Source organism: Lynx canadensis, chromosome B2 (genome assembly GCF_007474595.2).
Source record: "Lynx canadensis isolate LIC74 chromosome B2, mLynCan4.pri.v2, whole genome shotgun sequence".
Taxonomy (NCBI): Eukaryota; Metazoa; Chordata; class Mammalia; order Carnivora; family Felidae; genus Lynx; species Lynx canadensis.
In genome coordinates this window covers 115,541,252-115,556,215 of record NC_044307.1, presented here as the reverse complement: position 1 = coordinate 115,556,215, position 14,964 = coordinate 115,541,252, and the positions used below count along the sequence as shown (strand labels likewise).

General features: G+C 39.5%; 1 protein-coding gene across 2 annotated transcripts in view; it reads left to right on the top strand.

Annotated features, from left to right (window-relative positions):
- The window catches only part of SOGA3 (SOGA family member 3), a 61,553-nt gene that overhangs the window by 22,630 nt on the left and 23,959 nt on the right, over window positions 1-14,964 (top strand). For both annotated transcript variants that reach the window (XM_032593240.1, XM_032593239.1), the window contains exon 4: window positions 10,754-10,825. In XM_032593240.1, the coding sequence (XP_032449131.1) occupies window positions 10,754-10,825 (72 nt within the window). The remainder of the gene's footprint in view (window positions 1-10,753; window positions 10,826-14,964) is intronic.

Below are 14,964 nucleotides of genomic sequence, written 5' to 3'. Positions count from 1 at the left end.
TTTTAACCTAGTGTAGGAATTATTCCATAAATTTACATCTGCTCCTTTTCAGTACATTTCAGGAATGATGGAGAATTCTGACCTTTAAAATTTCATCATAAAATATCTTAAATGTGTAGAAAGAATCATTTTAAAGTACCTAAGTACTCACCCCTTAGCATCCTGCCACTTCAGTTACAATTGTAATGCACTTTATGCATATTTCTCACAAGATTCTGAACAAAATCTTCTGTATTAATAAGGTAGAAGGTATTGAGACACCATATAAAAAAGAGAGGACAAATCATTATTTCAACTTATAAATGCTGGCTGCAGGTTTCCCCCCTTCGAGTCATTATAGAAAAAGGCCATAAAGACTTGCTACCACTACAGAGCCATAATTTTCTAAATGCATTTTAGCTGCCAAATGCAATGGTGCTTAGAAATCAATTCATGAGCTATAGCAAATTAGAAGTGAATATAAAGCTTTGTATTTGCTGAAGATATTCATAGCTTAGTAAGTATACTAAGTAAGTATACTATATTGTGGATTAAGGGTTTAAGGCATAAAATAATTTTTTAACAAATATTATTTCAAAAGTGATTAACCAGGCTTTCAGATTTAAAAAAATAAACTCAACTCGGAAAGCTTTGTGTCCTAAATCTATTGCTTGTGTGAGACTTTCTGAGGCATTTGCATGGCTCCTATCCAAGTGTAATATATGATACGAATAGCAGAGAAGCATTTATTATTATGTTGTCTGCTTTTTAAAAGCAAGCTGGTCTTACTTTGGGATCAGTTTACTATCATAATTTGGAAGACCCACTAACAACCTATACCCTGCTCCAAAATAGGGTTTCTACAATGATGTGAGAGTTTCTTATATTAGAAACTCTCTTGGGGCACCTGGGTGGCTCAGTCGGTTGAGCGTCTGACTTTGGCTCAGGTCACGATCTCGTAGTCCGTGAGTTCGAGACCCGCGTTGGGCTCTGTGCTGACTGCTCAGAGCCTGGAGCCTGTTTCAGATTCTGTGTCTCCCTCTCTCTCTGACCCTCCCCCATTCATGCTCTGTCTCTCTCTGTCTCAAAAATAAATAAACGTTAAAAAAAATTAAAAAAAAAAAAAAAGAAACTCTCTCAACAGTAGCCTTGAGCCTCTTGGGGGTCCTACAGTAGCTCAGAGAATACAAAGACTAAGTCTTCCTAAGGATCCAGGAGTTGTTTTGATCATATGGTATGAAGCACACAATGGATAACAAGCAGTTATTGGTTCTATGCCCAACGTGGGCTTGAACTCACGACCCTGAGATTAAGGGTTGCGTGCTCTACTGACTGAGCCAGCTAGGTGCCCTTATTGGGTCCAAACCTAACTTTTAAAAGGGATATTTTTCAAAAAAAAGTTTTTTATAAGACCCAACTATTACAATATGAACTCCAGCTTCCTTCCAAGTTCACTTCCTCTGGTTCTATAGTAACCACATCCCATTAAATAATGAACCTCCATTTCTCTCTCTCTCTCTCTCTCTCTCTCTCTCTCTCTCTCTCTCTCTCTAATATTTCTGGGATTAAATTCAAAATTAACTTCCTAGGATTAAATTCAATATTTTGCTCTTCAAGTTACTGGCTTACCTGAATTTCACTGTACTTACTAATCATGGAAAGTGAGTTCCAATGTAAAAACATTGAAGCACTATTAGCAAGCAATATGCTAGGAAAAAAGCAGAAGAGTTCCAAAGTAATTATTCGTACCAAACAATGACTTTCATGAAAGAAAGATACTGTGCAGCTCTAGAGCCATTCAAAGCCATGTGGCCCTGAGATAATCCTGATTCTTAAAAAGACAAAAAGATTCAAATGTTTCTCTTTCATTGGTAGCCTGGCTTCCTAGCATGCTCTGCAAAGTTCACTCATTAGTATTCCCTAGAAATAAAGAATTTATACAACTCTCTAGTCAACCTGACCTCTGCTGTAGATATCTACCTTAGTACAAAGGGAGAAAGGTGAAGGAGTCAAGGAAAGGAAAACTTAGTGGATTCTTTTACTTAAAAATAAAATAACTAAGACAAATCTGGCACTGGTTTAAAGTTTTACAGCAAGAAAAGGAGCTTTTCCAGCTTTTAAAAGTGTTCATTTAGGCATTCACTGGAGGTAAAAACATGAACAACAACAAGAAAAACACAAGGTTTGGAAGCTTCATAACTCGGAAGATAGGAATGGGCTTGTAGGATAGAAAAGGAGATAACCTCCTGGCAGAAGAAGGTTGATTTATTCCTGCAGAACTGGGGCTCCGCCTCCATGATATACACTTCTGTATGCCAGATCTATCTCTCCACCTCTGTGACACGTACCTCTGTGTGAACATGCAGAAGGGGATCACTATCTTTCCTAAGAATGAAAAGTGCACAGCTTTTTAAATTTATTAGTATCTTATAGGAACAAATTCCGGATTTAAACTGTTGATCAGTTTCCTTTTCTGAATCTTCCAACGTTGTTTCTTGGAATAAATGACTTAATGGTTTCTTTCTTTTACTCTCTTCTCCATTCTGTTCTTTTCTGAATTCTGGTCTTCTTAACTAACAATCATTAGAAATTTGCAAAATCTAATCCTTACGTTACAATTAAGGATTGTCGGGGTACAGCTTCCTTTAAATGCTTTATGTTTCTATTCTGTAAATTGGCTTAAGTAGAAAGTCTTTTAAAATTAAAGTTATTTTTCTTCCCATGCCTGGGAAAGCTATACAAACAAAAGAACAAACAATTTGATAAAACTTTAGTTTTAGTGGAATTGACAGATATATTTAAGAAACCTAGATCTAGGGAAGCACTGTAAATGTTATACATCACTTCTTCCTTAAAAGGAAGAATAAAAGCTAAGTTCAAATGGAAAAAATACTTCAGAAATGTGCCGAGACAGACTGTGTAATAAACTTGACTGTTAGGATGAACTTTATTAGCTTTTAACTCCTATCACACCTTTGGTGCTAATTGAACACCTACTTTTATTAAAAGAAGCATCTGCAGTATAGAACTGAAAGGTGACCTTTTATAACAATTTATTTAAAGCTCAGTTTTATTAAAAAATACTTTATGGAATCAAAATATTGTCAAAGGCAGGGGAAAAATAAAAACAAGGAAAGTACATTGAGCTTTATTAGTTCCTGTGTTTGATAATCCACTTCTACTCTTTTTCTTGACCTTTTATATGGGCCATTTGCTTTTCTGGAATTTGAATAAGGGATTTTTTTTTTCTTTCATAAATATCACCTGGAGCTTTTTCAATTCCAATGGTGAAACATAGTTGATAAACGTATCCACTTTTGCTTTGTAACAAACCACCCCAAAATTTAGTGGCTTAAAACAACAGCCATTTATTTCCATAATTCTATGGTCCTCTATATGGATTATTGTGGTCTCAGTTGGGTCCTGGCATTGACTTTTGGCCAGCTGTCAGCTCAGAGGCTCTGCCTCTGGAAGTTTGCTGACTATCGTCCAGGTCAGTGGGAATAACTAGGCCATGTGACTCTTTCCATCCAGCAAACTGTTCCACCCAGGCTTATCACATGGGGCAGCGTGTGTCCAAGATAACAGTGAGCAGAGTGTGCAAGCGTCTCTTGAGGGTAGCGTCAGCGTCACCTCTCCTACCACATTTTACTCCTGCCATATTTTATTACTCCAAACAAGTCCCAAGTCCAGCCCTGTTTGAAGAGCCACGGAAAGAGACTCTGCCTCTTAATGGGGCACATTGCAAATGGACTGCCTACTGGAAAGGGAAAAATACAACTAGTTTTGTGAACAGTCTTACTGTGGAAAACCTTAATCACTAATGTAAGTCTTAAGTCTAACGTATAATAGACAGTGGTTGGAACCCAAAGGTTAGGTGCCTTTATGCCGATAATTTCCAGACTATTTTTTGTAAACTCTTGGTGAGTTAGATAACACGGAAAATAACTTAGTTCACATCAGAATATTCACATTGGTGAATATTCACCTTGGTGTTTCTCCAAGGTGAGGAAAAGGGAAAGAGTGGGAGAGTCATTGACTTGGTCCTTCCATGAGTGAGAGCAAAGAGAAGGCACTTTAGAAAGCAACTTGGAGACCTGGGCTTGAAGCCAAGGCTCTGGAGACTTTGAAGGTCAGCACCAGAAGACAAACTGTGTGAGAGGAGCTGCTGAGTAGAAACCACAAAATCGGCTACAAAACCAAAGAATGTTGGTATCAGGTATCCTTTACAAAATGAATTTGAGAGCCAAAATCTTCATTTTTGACACCGGGGAAAGTGGGATTGGTAAAAATCAAGAAAAATATTAGAGCGCCGTGAAGGTATATCGTATGTCCCATTTTAAATACTTTTCAGCTCATACAGTTTTGCTCTTTAGGTTTTTTCTATTGAAAAGTTTTATTTTTATAAGCTTTAAATGGAACTTTGGACTTTTATTTCTTTGTTTTAACCTTCCACCAACTTCTTGGATTCGAATGCTTTGAAAACAAGTATGTAAGAAACCAGGTCTAAGTGGTCGTCTCTGCATTCAGTTGATGCTGTCTGAGCAACTACTTCATACCAGGTATATTTCTTAGAGCCGGAGCTGTAAGGAACAACACATAGTTCCTGCGTGGGTGGAGCTCATGTTGCAGAATGAGGAGATAGGCATGAATCGAATACACAAGTCAGATGGTGAAAGGAGCTATGGAGAAAAATAAAGCGAGGTTAGGCCGACAAGCAGTGCATGGAGCAAGAGACTAGAGGAGGTATTTTGTATGGAGTTATGTGTTGTTTTGTATGAAATGGTTGGGGAAGGACTCTGATTAGGGACCCCGAAGGAGTTGCTGGGGTGGATATGGGAGTGTAGGAAGGAAGAGTGCTTGTAGGCAGAGGAAAGGCCCCTCTTTGGAGCATGCTTGGCATGTCTGAGGAACCGCAAGGATGTTGGTGACACTAGAGCAAGGAAAGCAGGGGAGGAGAGTGGCGGCAGATGAGGCCGAAGAGCTTGTTTGGAGGAGGTGACGGAGGGTCTGCGTGGAGCAGAACAGTGATTCTCAGAGCACACTGTACTCACCGTGGGAACTTTGGGGAAAAAAAAAAAATGCCTGGGCCTAACAGTGAAATATTTTAATTGGTCTTGGTTGAAGTCTGGTGAAGTCTTTTTAAAACATTACCGGGATAAATCCAGTGTGTAATTGAGGTCTCCTGTGCCTTAGTAAAGCATGGCTCTGATACTGAGTGAGGTGGAAAACTGCTGGGAGACTTTGCACAGAATGGCACGACCGGATAATCCTAGCTCACTTCTTTCACCCACATTCCTTTTGGGCCCCAAGATCCTGTCTTCGTATAGAGCTTGGGATCCTGCTTCACCCTTTTAAGGGAGATGGTGGAGAATGTTTGTGAGCAAGATCTCTGGGCACTCTTGCCAGTCTATCCTCTGCAAGACTCTCTGGTAGGCATCCAGGATATAATAGGATGGAAGGAGGGAGGACTCCTAGAGCCTCTCCTGTTCCCCTTCAAAATGGGATGAAGCCTGTTTTAGTTCATTTCAGCTGCTATAACAAAGCACCACATACTGGGTGGCTTATAAATGACAGAAATTTATTTCTCACAGTTCTGGATCCTGGAAGTCTGATATCAGGATGCCTGCATGGCCAGGTGAGGGCCCTCTTCTAGGTTGCAGACTTGTATGCTCACTGGACAGAAAGGACTGGGGTGCTCTCTGAGTCTCTTTTGGTAAGGGCACTAATCCCATCCATGACCCATCCATCCCCTTATGACCTAAGCACCTCCCAAAGGCCCCATCTCCAAATGCCATCACATTGGACATGAGGATTTCAAGATAGGAATTTGGATGGGGGTGGGGGGGGACGTAAACATTCAGACAATAGCAAAGCCAAGTTCCTGCTTCTTTCAGGTTTCCCCCAGTCTTAAATTGGTAATCCCCATTTCTCCTTCCCAATGTTGCCCTAAGTCGCAATATTTATAGGACAACTGTGAGAATTAATGAGTGTGTATGTCACTTCTGGTGACTCCTATGTTAAAAATAGAAAAATACGGGGCGCCTGGGTGGCGCAGTCGGTTAAGCGCCCGACTTCAGCCAGGTCACGATCTTGCGGTCCGTGAGTTCAAGCCCCGCGTCAGGCTCTGGGCTGATGGCTCAGAGCCTGGAGCCTGTTTCCGATTCTGTGTGTCTCTCTCTCTCTGCCCCTCCCCTGTTCATGCTCTGTCTCTCTCTGTCCCAAAAAATAAATAAACGTTGAAAAAAAATTTTTAAAAATAGAAAAATACATTGATTGTGTGTAATGTATGTAAACTAGTGCCCCAAGCCCATGCAGCAGTGGTGGAATAGCATAGAGAAGAATATGCTCAGAAATAATAGAGTCCTGTACTTTTCTTCCTTTGGAGGAACATTGTAACGTCATTGTTCAGAACAAGAGCTCTGAAGCTGGTAACTTACCTCGGGATTCAGCCACTTACTAGCTGATGATTTTTCCTTGGTGTGCTTCAGATAATGGTGCCAAACTCCTAAGACGGTTGCAAGATCAAATGAGTACTTACATACTAAGCAATTAGAAATGTGCACAGCAGACATTTAGTGCTCATAAATCCTAGATATTAATATAGTTACAGTTTCCTTCTTGATTTCATCACTGTACAAATGGATCTCTTTAATTTTATCAAATACATAGGAGACTTTTATATATTTCAGACAGGTTGTTTAATCGCTGAGAACATCAAGATGCTACCTATTAAGAAGCGGACCGAATTTCAACCGAGGAAAAAGGGCAGTCTCAAAACAAACAATTGTTTGTTTAGAACACAAACAACCCATTTTATATAATTGCTGTGCAAAGATGCTTTTTGGGAAAAAGTCTTGAATTCCTGGCCTTCACATGGATAAAAAGAACAGCAGTCTCTTTTGGGCTAGTTGGGGCAGGGAATGCAAAGAATTAAGACATGGGCAAGACATGTTTTCAACATATTTCTCTAGTAGGAAGCGCCTACTTCGAGAGCAAAGATGAAATGTGAGATTTCGTTCTAGCATCCCAAACTGCTTCCCTGAAGAGGTGCCCAGATGACGAGGGGGAGATGATGAAAATTTATACTCACAAGAAAGAGACTGGATTTACATTATTTCTCCAACTTTCCCTATCCAGATGAGCCTCATCTTTGTTTTATTGGAGTCAGAAAGTTAATAAAAACTTGCTGGAATATGAAAAGATGATGAAATAGTTATTGAACATTTAAATGTGATTATTAAAGGTACTTGGACTAGAGGCGCCTTAAAGGCTGTGTACCTTTATTCAGGAAGAAATCTTTTTTCAGGGCTGTGGGTTTGACACCTTGCTTGATTGCTATTCAAATAAAAGTAAAATAGAAAATGCCTCTTAGGAAACGATGGCCTGGTTTCAGCATTTCTTCTATATTAATTTAGAGGGCTCATTTTAACATTGCCCACAGGATAAAGTCTAAATTTCTCAGCTCCACAAGCTGACCTCAGCCCTGTAAGTGCCTTCTTCTGCCTCACCTCTGTAGTGCCTCTGCCTCCATTACTTTTTGTCAGAAAGGCAGTGAATGTATAAAGATACACCCATTCTCCTGACTCTTTGCTTCTTCTTTTATTTGGTTTTATGTTTGTTGACATTTTGTACATCCTTCAAAGATCAGCCATCTTAGATGATTTCCTCTGGTTTCTCCAGATCTGGGATCATATCTGCTTCTTTGTCCTCTCGATCTTTTGTTCTTCATTTATTGCCCTTAGTTAATTCTGTCTACTGTTTTAGTTAATTATCTGCATGCTTTTAGCCATCGTAAAGTTAGCTCTTTGGTGGGGAAGAGAATAAAATATTGCTCAGTCATATTTGTATAACTATGTAGTATCATTTATATGCCAGAACCCAACAAATATCTATGGAATGAATGAAAAATAAAGACCCCCTCCAAAAAGCTCTCAGAATTAGAACATACCTCCCCTCATTTCCCTTGTATGATGGCCCTTTACCTCATGGCCATTGGAACTTCTACTTTTGTGTGTCTGTTTCTTCTGTGACAGTCTGATTATGGACGCTTTTTTCTTGAAACAACCCTATTCAGTATCCTTCAAGATCTGACTCATGCCATCACTATCATTTATTCTCCTTACATTTTGTTACAGACATACTGAATTGTTTCCCAGAAATGGTTTTTCCACATGGAAGGCTTTGCTCTACCCTTTCTGCTCTTCTCTTTGACTGGCTTACTCCTCTTCTTCCAGATTCAAGATAAGATATTACTTCTTTCTGGAAATTATCCTTAGCTCCCCACACCATCTCCTCCCCAGAATGACTTAAGCCTTTCTCCTTATGATCTAGTATAATAAAGATCAAAATGACTTGGGTCAAAACCTGATTCTGCTACTTATCAAGCAATGATTTCAGACCAGTGCTTCTCAAACTTTATCATGCCTCAGGATCACCTGGAGAGCTTGTTAAATTGAAGGGATGTTTTTTTTTTTTTATTTTTAAAAAATTTTTTTTTTTCAACGTTTATTTATTTTTGGGACAGAGAGAGACAGAGCATGAACGGGGGAGGGGCAGAGAGAGAGGGAGTCACAGAATCGGAAACAGGCTCCAGGCTCTGAGCCATCAGCCCAGAGCCCGACGCGGGGCTCGAACTCACGGACCGCGAGATCGTGACCTAGCTGAAGTCGGACGCTTAACCGACTGCGCCACCCAGGCGCCCCTGAAGGGATGTTTTAAGAATTAATTGAGATAATGTATGTAAAGTGTTTGACATGAATTCGTGCTCAGTCGATGCCAGTTAATATTATCTTTACATTATCATTGCTTTCATCACACTGTAGTAAATTGCAGACCGAAAAGACCATTTACCAGGTAAATTAGGAACCTCATAATAAGCAGTGATCATGCTGGTTTTATTATTATTGTATCACAGGTACCTTATGAAGTGCATTAGTAAACACTAATAAATGTATAAAAATATATTCAAAATAAAAGTATTCAGTAAATATTTAATAAAGTGAATTTGAGTGCTTCTTTGTAGGTAGCCCCTACGCAGACTGTTCCAGGATTCCCTAATTCAGCTTGCTATATTCTTGGGTTTTCTTGGGACTGTTTTTGCTGATTGGTTTGTAAACCACTTTTGGTTATGGCGAATCAGTCCCCACAGCTTTTGTTTCTAAGATTATACAAGCAACATAGCATCTTTCTGTAAAGAAGTGGAAATAAGCACACAGGCCATTCATTCGGCTCTGTAGTTTAAATTTCATACTGAATGAAAACAGTTGCAGCAATGCAGCCTCTGTCTTCTGGGCCTGAACATATGCCTACATTGAACACTGCATATGGGTTAGAAAGGAACATGGGAAAAATGTAATTTGAAGTTCTTTGCAAATTTCATGAAGCCTCCTCTTTTGAGAAGCCTTTCCTGCCTTTATATTTGCTCTATGTCCCCATCTTACTCTTTGACCTCACAACCTCCTATTTTATATTTGTTCATTAGTTCAGCAAATATTTTTCCCAATTTCTGTCTTGTGATGAAGTACCATCCTAACAGTGGTGATGCCACGCTAAGACAAAGCCCCTGCTTCACAGAACCTAAAGCATGGCATGTACCAATCAGTATAATTGTTTGCTTCTCTGTCTCCCATGGTGTATTCTGAGCTTCCTGATGATAAGTGTACTATTTAGTTGATATTTGGATATCCAGTACAATATTAGGTATATGGTAGGTATTCATACATATGGATTATTATTTATACAGAAGGACCCTTCTTATTATATTGGTTCTGAGAAATGGAACAGAGTACCAGAGATCATATATTGCTGTTCCGTGAAAGGATTTGGCACTAGATATGTATTTTTTGACCTACAAAGTGTTGTTTGTCTGAATTTCAGTTAGGGCCAACCAATACAAAATCCAGATTCCTAGCTACTCTAGGAAAAGCCCACATTCCTGTATTGTACCAATCAACTGAAGCTAATTCCCACTCAGCCTCCTCCTTTATTTTTTTAACTTTATGTATTTATTTTGAGAGAGAGAAGGGAGAGAGCATGCAAGTGGGGCAGGAGAGAGAGGCGCAGAGAGCAAGGGACAGAGAATCCCAAGCAGGCTCCGTGCCATCAACATGGAGCCTGATGCAGGGCTTGATCCCACAAACCGCGAGATCCCGACCTGAGCCGAAATCAAAGTGAGACACCTAACCGAGTGAGTCACCCAGTCAGCCTGCTCCTTTAGAAAGAACATGTCCTCTCCATTTCACTGTAACCATCCCCTACATACTACACATTTGTACGGGTATCTGTGTGTTGTATTTGTTTGCGTAGATGTGTGGTGAGGAAAGAGTAAAATTGTTCCAATTCTACACAAACCCAGTAAAAGTTTGTCTTTACAAGCTTATAGAAACCTACCTTTGACTGGAAATACCCTATTCCTCTTTTTTTTCTCCCTTTGGTGATGTAGAATGCTAACAAGGATTTGCTTTCATTTGGAATATATCGCATATTGGGTCATCAGTCTGAATTTTATCCAGGTTGTTCTCTGCAGCTCCACGGTAGATTTCCTGCGCTTCCTCAGATTGTTTCGATGATTGCCACTTACTCTTCTACTGTGAAGTATTTCCCAGTCCAAAGAAAAAATCTACCTGGTTTGGTGTTTTTTCCCCCTTTATGATTTTTGAACTAACACTTTTTATTTGGCTTGGCTTGGTCACATGACATTAGACACTTAAAAACATAACATGGAGTTAAAATGATAGTTCGCCAAACTAAATACATCCCTGCTTTGTTTCAGCTATCCTTAAAAAGAAGAGGAAGCAAAGATTTGCCAAAATCCGAAAAAAAGACTCAACAGACTCCCACAGAGGTATGTGGAGATAAAATTTCAACTGGTACATCAAGTATTATGCAAATGTACATAATAACGATCTTCGTCTGTAAGTGGACATGGTAGCCAGATACACTCATGCAAAGGAAAGTTTACATCCATTATGTACTATACATACAGGCAGTATAAAGCATTCAGTATCGTTGCTTGTAATGTTAACACTAACTAACATCCCTATTATTGCTTTTACACAATAAGCACATAGCAATATGCCATTTGTACCTTATGTATTGCTGTGTTTGAGAAATGTACGCATGGGGCTAATCTTGTTCACTCATAATAAAGTCAATAGAATGGGTGTTCCTATAGCATTAGGAGTGAGTAAAGAAAGGAATGTTGTAGGAAGAGGTGGTGAGGGGAGAGAGAGGCTGGTGATGAGAGCCCTAGAAGGAAGTAATTATCTATGCCGGTGATTAGAGAAGCAAAAAAAAAAAAAAAAGGAAACAAAGGAATAAAAATAAAACTTAAAAGATGTATTCAGGGGTGTCTGGCTGACTCAGTGGGGCATGAGATTCTTGATCTTGGGGTTTGGGGTTGTGGGTTTGAACTCCACATAGGAGTTTATTTTAAAGAGATTACTTTAAAATAAAATCTTTTAAAAAATGTATTCAACATGGGCTTGTTAAGAACTTTAGAAATATAGCCACAGTAAAGACTCTGAAAAGACTCTGAAAGCTCTGCTTTCAGGGTGAGCAGAAGGTACTAATGGATGTAATGAAGGAGATTTTAAGCCAGAAGAGGAAATATTTGGGGGCAGAAGTGACATTATGGCTCTCTAAAAACACTTGGCTAGGGGCGCCTGGGTGGCGCAGTCGGTTAAGCGTCCGACTTCAGCCAGGTCACGATCTCGCGGTCCGTGAGTTCGAGCCCCGCATCAGGCTCTGGGCTGATGGCTCGGAGCCTGTTTCTGATTCTGTGTCTCCCTCTCTCTCTGCCCCTCCCCCGTTCATGCTCTGTCTCTCTCTGTCCCAAAAATAAATAAATGTTGAAAAAAAAATTTAAATAAAAAAAAATAAATAAAAAAAAACACTTGGCTAGTCATGGACTTTTAATTGCATAAGTTGGAATCTCATACTATAGCATACCCTTTTTAAAAATTCTTACAAGGCATTTTCTCATTAGATAATAATTTTACCTGAAGCAATGTTTAAATATCCAAAATTTGAAAAAGTTTACCTCCATTTTTTTAAAGCACAGAATAATGAATGTTTATCTTTCCTTTTCTTCTCTCTTCCTGCTCTGTTCTTGGTTAATATTTCTCCTGGTTCTGGCACAAGGACATTGATAGACTTCAGCAGTTCAAAAATCCCAGACAGTCTCATATTAAGATCATTACTCCACTTTATATCTTTCTCATGGTTTCCTTAATAAATGCAAATATGCTCTATCACTACAACTTTCTCACTCTGTCTTTGCCATAACTTTAGCCACCTGTCTCCATGTGTTTTGCTAAGGATCATTTCACATGTTGCCATCAATTCTCTCCACCTCATTGAAGGAGAAGGGGCTATATTCTCCCTGTTCTAAAATCCTAAGTCAGCTTTAATCAGCAGTTTGCTTTTTTAAAAACCCACATGTGGCCTATTCTTATACTTCCTGTGTTAAAGTTTATTTATTTTTTTCAACCATACTCTCTTATCCAGGAATGCTTATCTGTTTCTCTTTTGTTTCTAACTTGTTTGTTTCTAACTCTATGACCCTCCCACTCCATGTGCACTTGGGTACCTTTCTGTAAAAGACATCCACAGCTTTCATCAGTTTGTTAGTGGGACCTGGGATCTTACAGCAGTCAAGAAACATTGCAGTCCACCCGTTGTTATGTCACGGCCCAAATGCCTGGGAAATTCCTAAGTATGCTGTTGTGGCCTTTGAAGTCCCTACTAGTGTTTCCGGTTCATTTATTTTCAGAGATTATTACCTGTAGGGTTTTTAAAAACCCACCCCAGCAGATTGGTCAGAACTGTCTTGGGTGGGAGATTTCAATTATAAAGTAGTCACAGATCATTCTATTGCTCAGTCAGGGTTGAGGACCGTTGATTCTTAGATTACTGCAAGCATCCCATTCTATTGTAATTCTTGTTTACATATTCAGCTCCCATACTTAGCCAGGGGAGATTGTAGTCATGGGTCATGTTATTCATCTTTAACTTGTCAGTGTATCTAGTGTCTGACACTGCCACATGTTCAATATGCACTTTTGGATACTCCTGTGTCCCCTTTTGCTAGGTTATGCCAAATGAAATTGTCAACATGCTGTGATTTTGACCCAAGCAGTTTCATATGGTTCAACCTCCTATTATTTGTACAGCTTTGTACTTCATTTTTATTTGCTTCAGCTTTTCTGATGAATTGTTTACATGCTCCTTCAGCAGCACAGTGACTTTACTGAGAAATGGTTTTGCATGACAATTAAGAACAGTAGCATGCCAGCTGTATGACCTTAGATAAGTTACTTATTCTTTCTATGCCTTTGTTTCCTCATCTATAAAATGGGATCGTAATAGAGCATTCTTGTACAAATTAAATGAGTTTAATGCACGTAATTCATTTAGAGTGTAATGTAGCTTCTGGCAGTGGCTGAGTCAAAGCCAGACTCCTCTCACTTCTTTTGGCCCCTCATCATCTTTATGCTCCCCTTCTTCACAGGTCATTTGTGCTTTCTTAAGAGTGAGTCTTTGGGTGCTGGGGTGGCTCAGTTGGTTAAGCATCCAATTCTTGATTTCGGCTCACGTCATGATCTCATGGTTCGTGACATTGAGCCCTGCATCAGGCACCATGCTGACAGAGCAAACTCTGGGTTTCTCTCTCCCTCTCTCTCTGCCCCTCCCCCTGCCTCAAAATAAATAAATAAATCAACTTTAAAAACAAGAGTATGTCTTTAACATACAGAAAAATAAGAGGCAACGTGCTTCTCATTTCAAAGCATTACAATGTTTCCTGCCTAGCATTCACTGTGGAAAATGAGAGCAAGCATGTACTGCTCAGTTACTGTCAACCAGACACTTTCCCTACCATCTCTGATTTAACATTTTCAGCATTTACATACAGTATTTCCCTGCTCAGTTGCAAATGCAGCTACAATAGTTAGGTTACAGGCTGAGCCTGCAGGGCACATTAGCATACAGGGTTCTTAAGTTCTCAGCAATGCAGAAACTATCATTTTGTATCTTGAGAAGATTTCTTTTAAACAAATAAAAAATAGTGACTATCGTGCCCATCATTCTCCTTCCCTCATAGTGACTTTGTTACATGTAGTATATGTCCAAGTCTTAAAATAATATTTATGTTTTCATTCCTTTGGGCAGGAGAGCTTACATATACACAAATCAGATATCCTTCTTTTTTATACTTGCTTAACATAGCCTAGTAAGGTGTTACTCTGCTCCAATCTGTGGCTTATATCACATCCACTGCTGTTTGGGTTAGATTCAAACTGCAGCATTTTACTTTTTTTTTTTTTTTACTAGCAAATAAATGTCTTGCCTTGCAATCAAGGAGTTCTATCATATGTGTAGCTCAACCTAACCCCCAGGTCTCCCCTACTCTTACTTCCTAACAAAGCCTAGTCTATATAAAAGCATATTTGATAAGCATACTGCTGCATCACGTTTCTATTCAAACATCGTTTCAAATTCTTACATGATATTTGACTCCTGCCCGCACCAAACCTTTAACCGTTTCTTCTGGGTCTCTCTTTTCCTCCTCTCTTTGGTTGCTTTCAAAGCCATTGTCATAGCTTCAACCATCACCTCTATGCATTCTCATGTTCTCCCCTTTGGACCTGAAGTCTCTGCAGGGTCAGAGTATAATCTTTGTCATCTTGGGCCTGAAATTCCACTTGCCTGTTGATAGATGTTTCCACTAGATGGCCCTCCACTGACATCCCTCAAAGATAGCAGTTTAATACACTTAGATCTATTGTGTTCATACCTGCTCCTCTTGGCTCATTCTCTATCCCTGTTATTAGTGGCCTCATCCATCAAGACACCTAAGCTGGAAACATCAGGGTTCTCTTTGCTCCTCCTGTTGCTGTGCTATTAAACATTGTAATGTGTCCTTGCTTTTATCCTCACTGAATTAGTGTGAGGGCCCAACACATAGTCTCTTGCAAAGCAGCT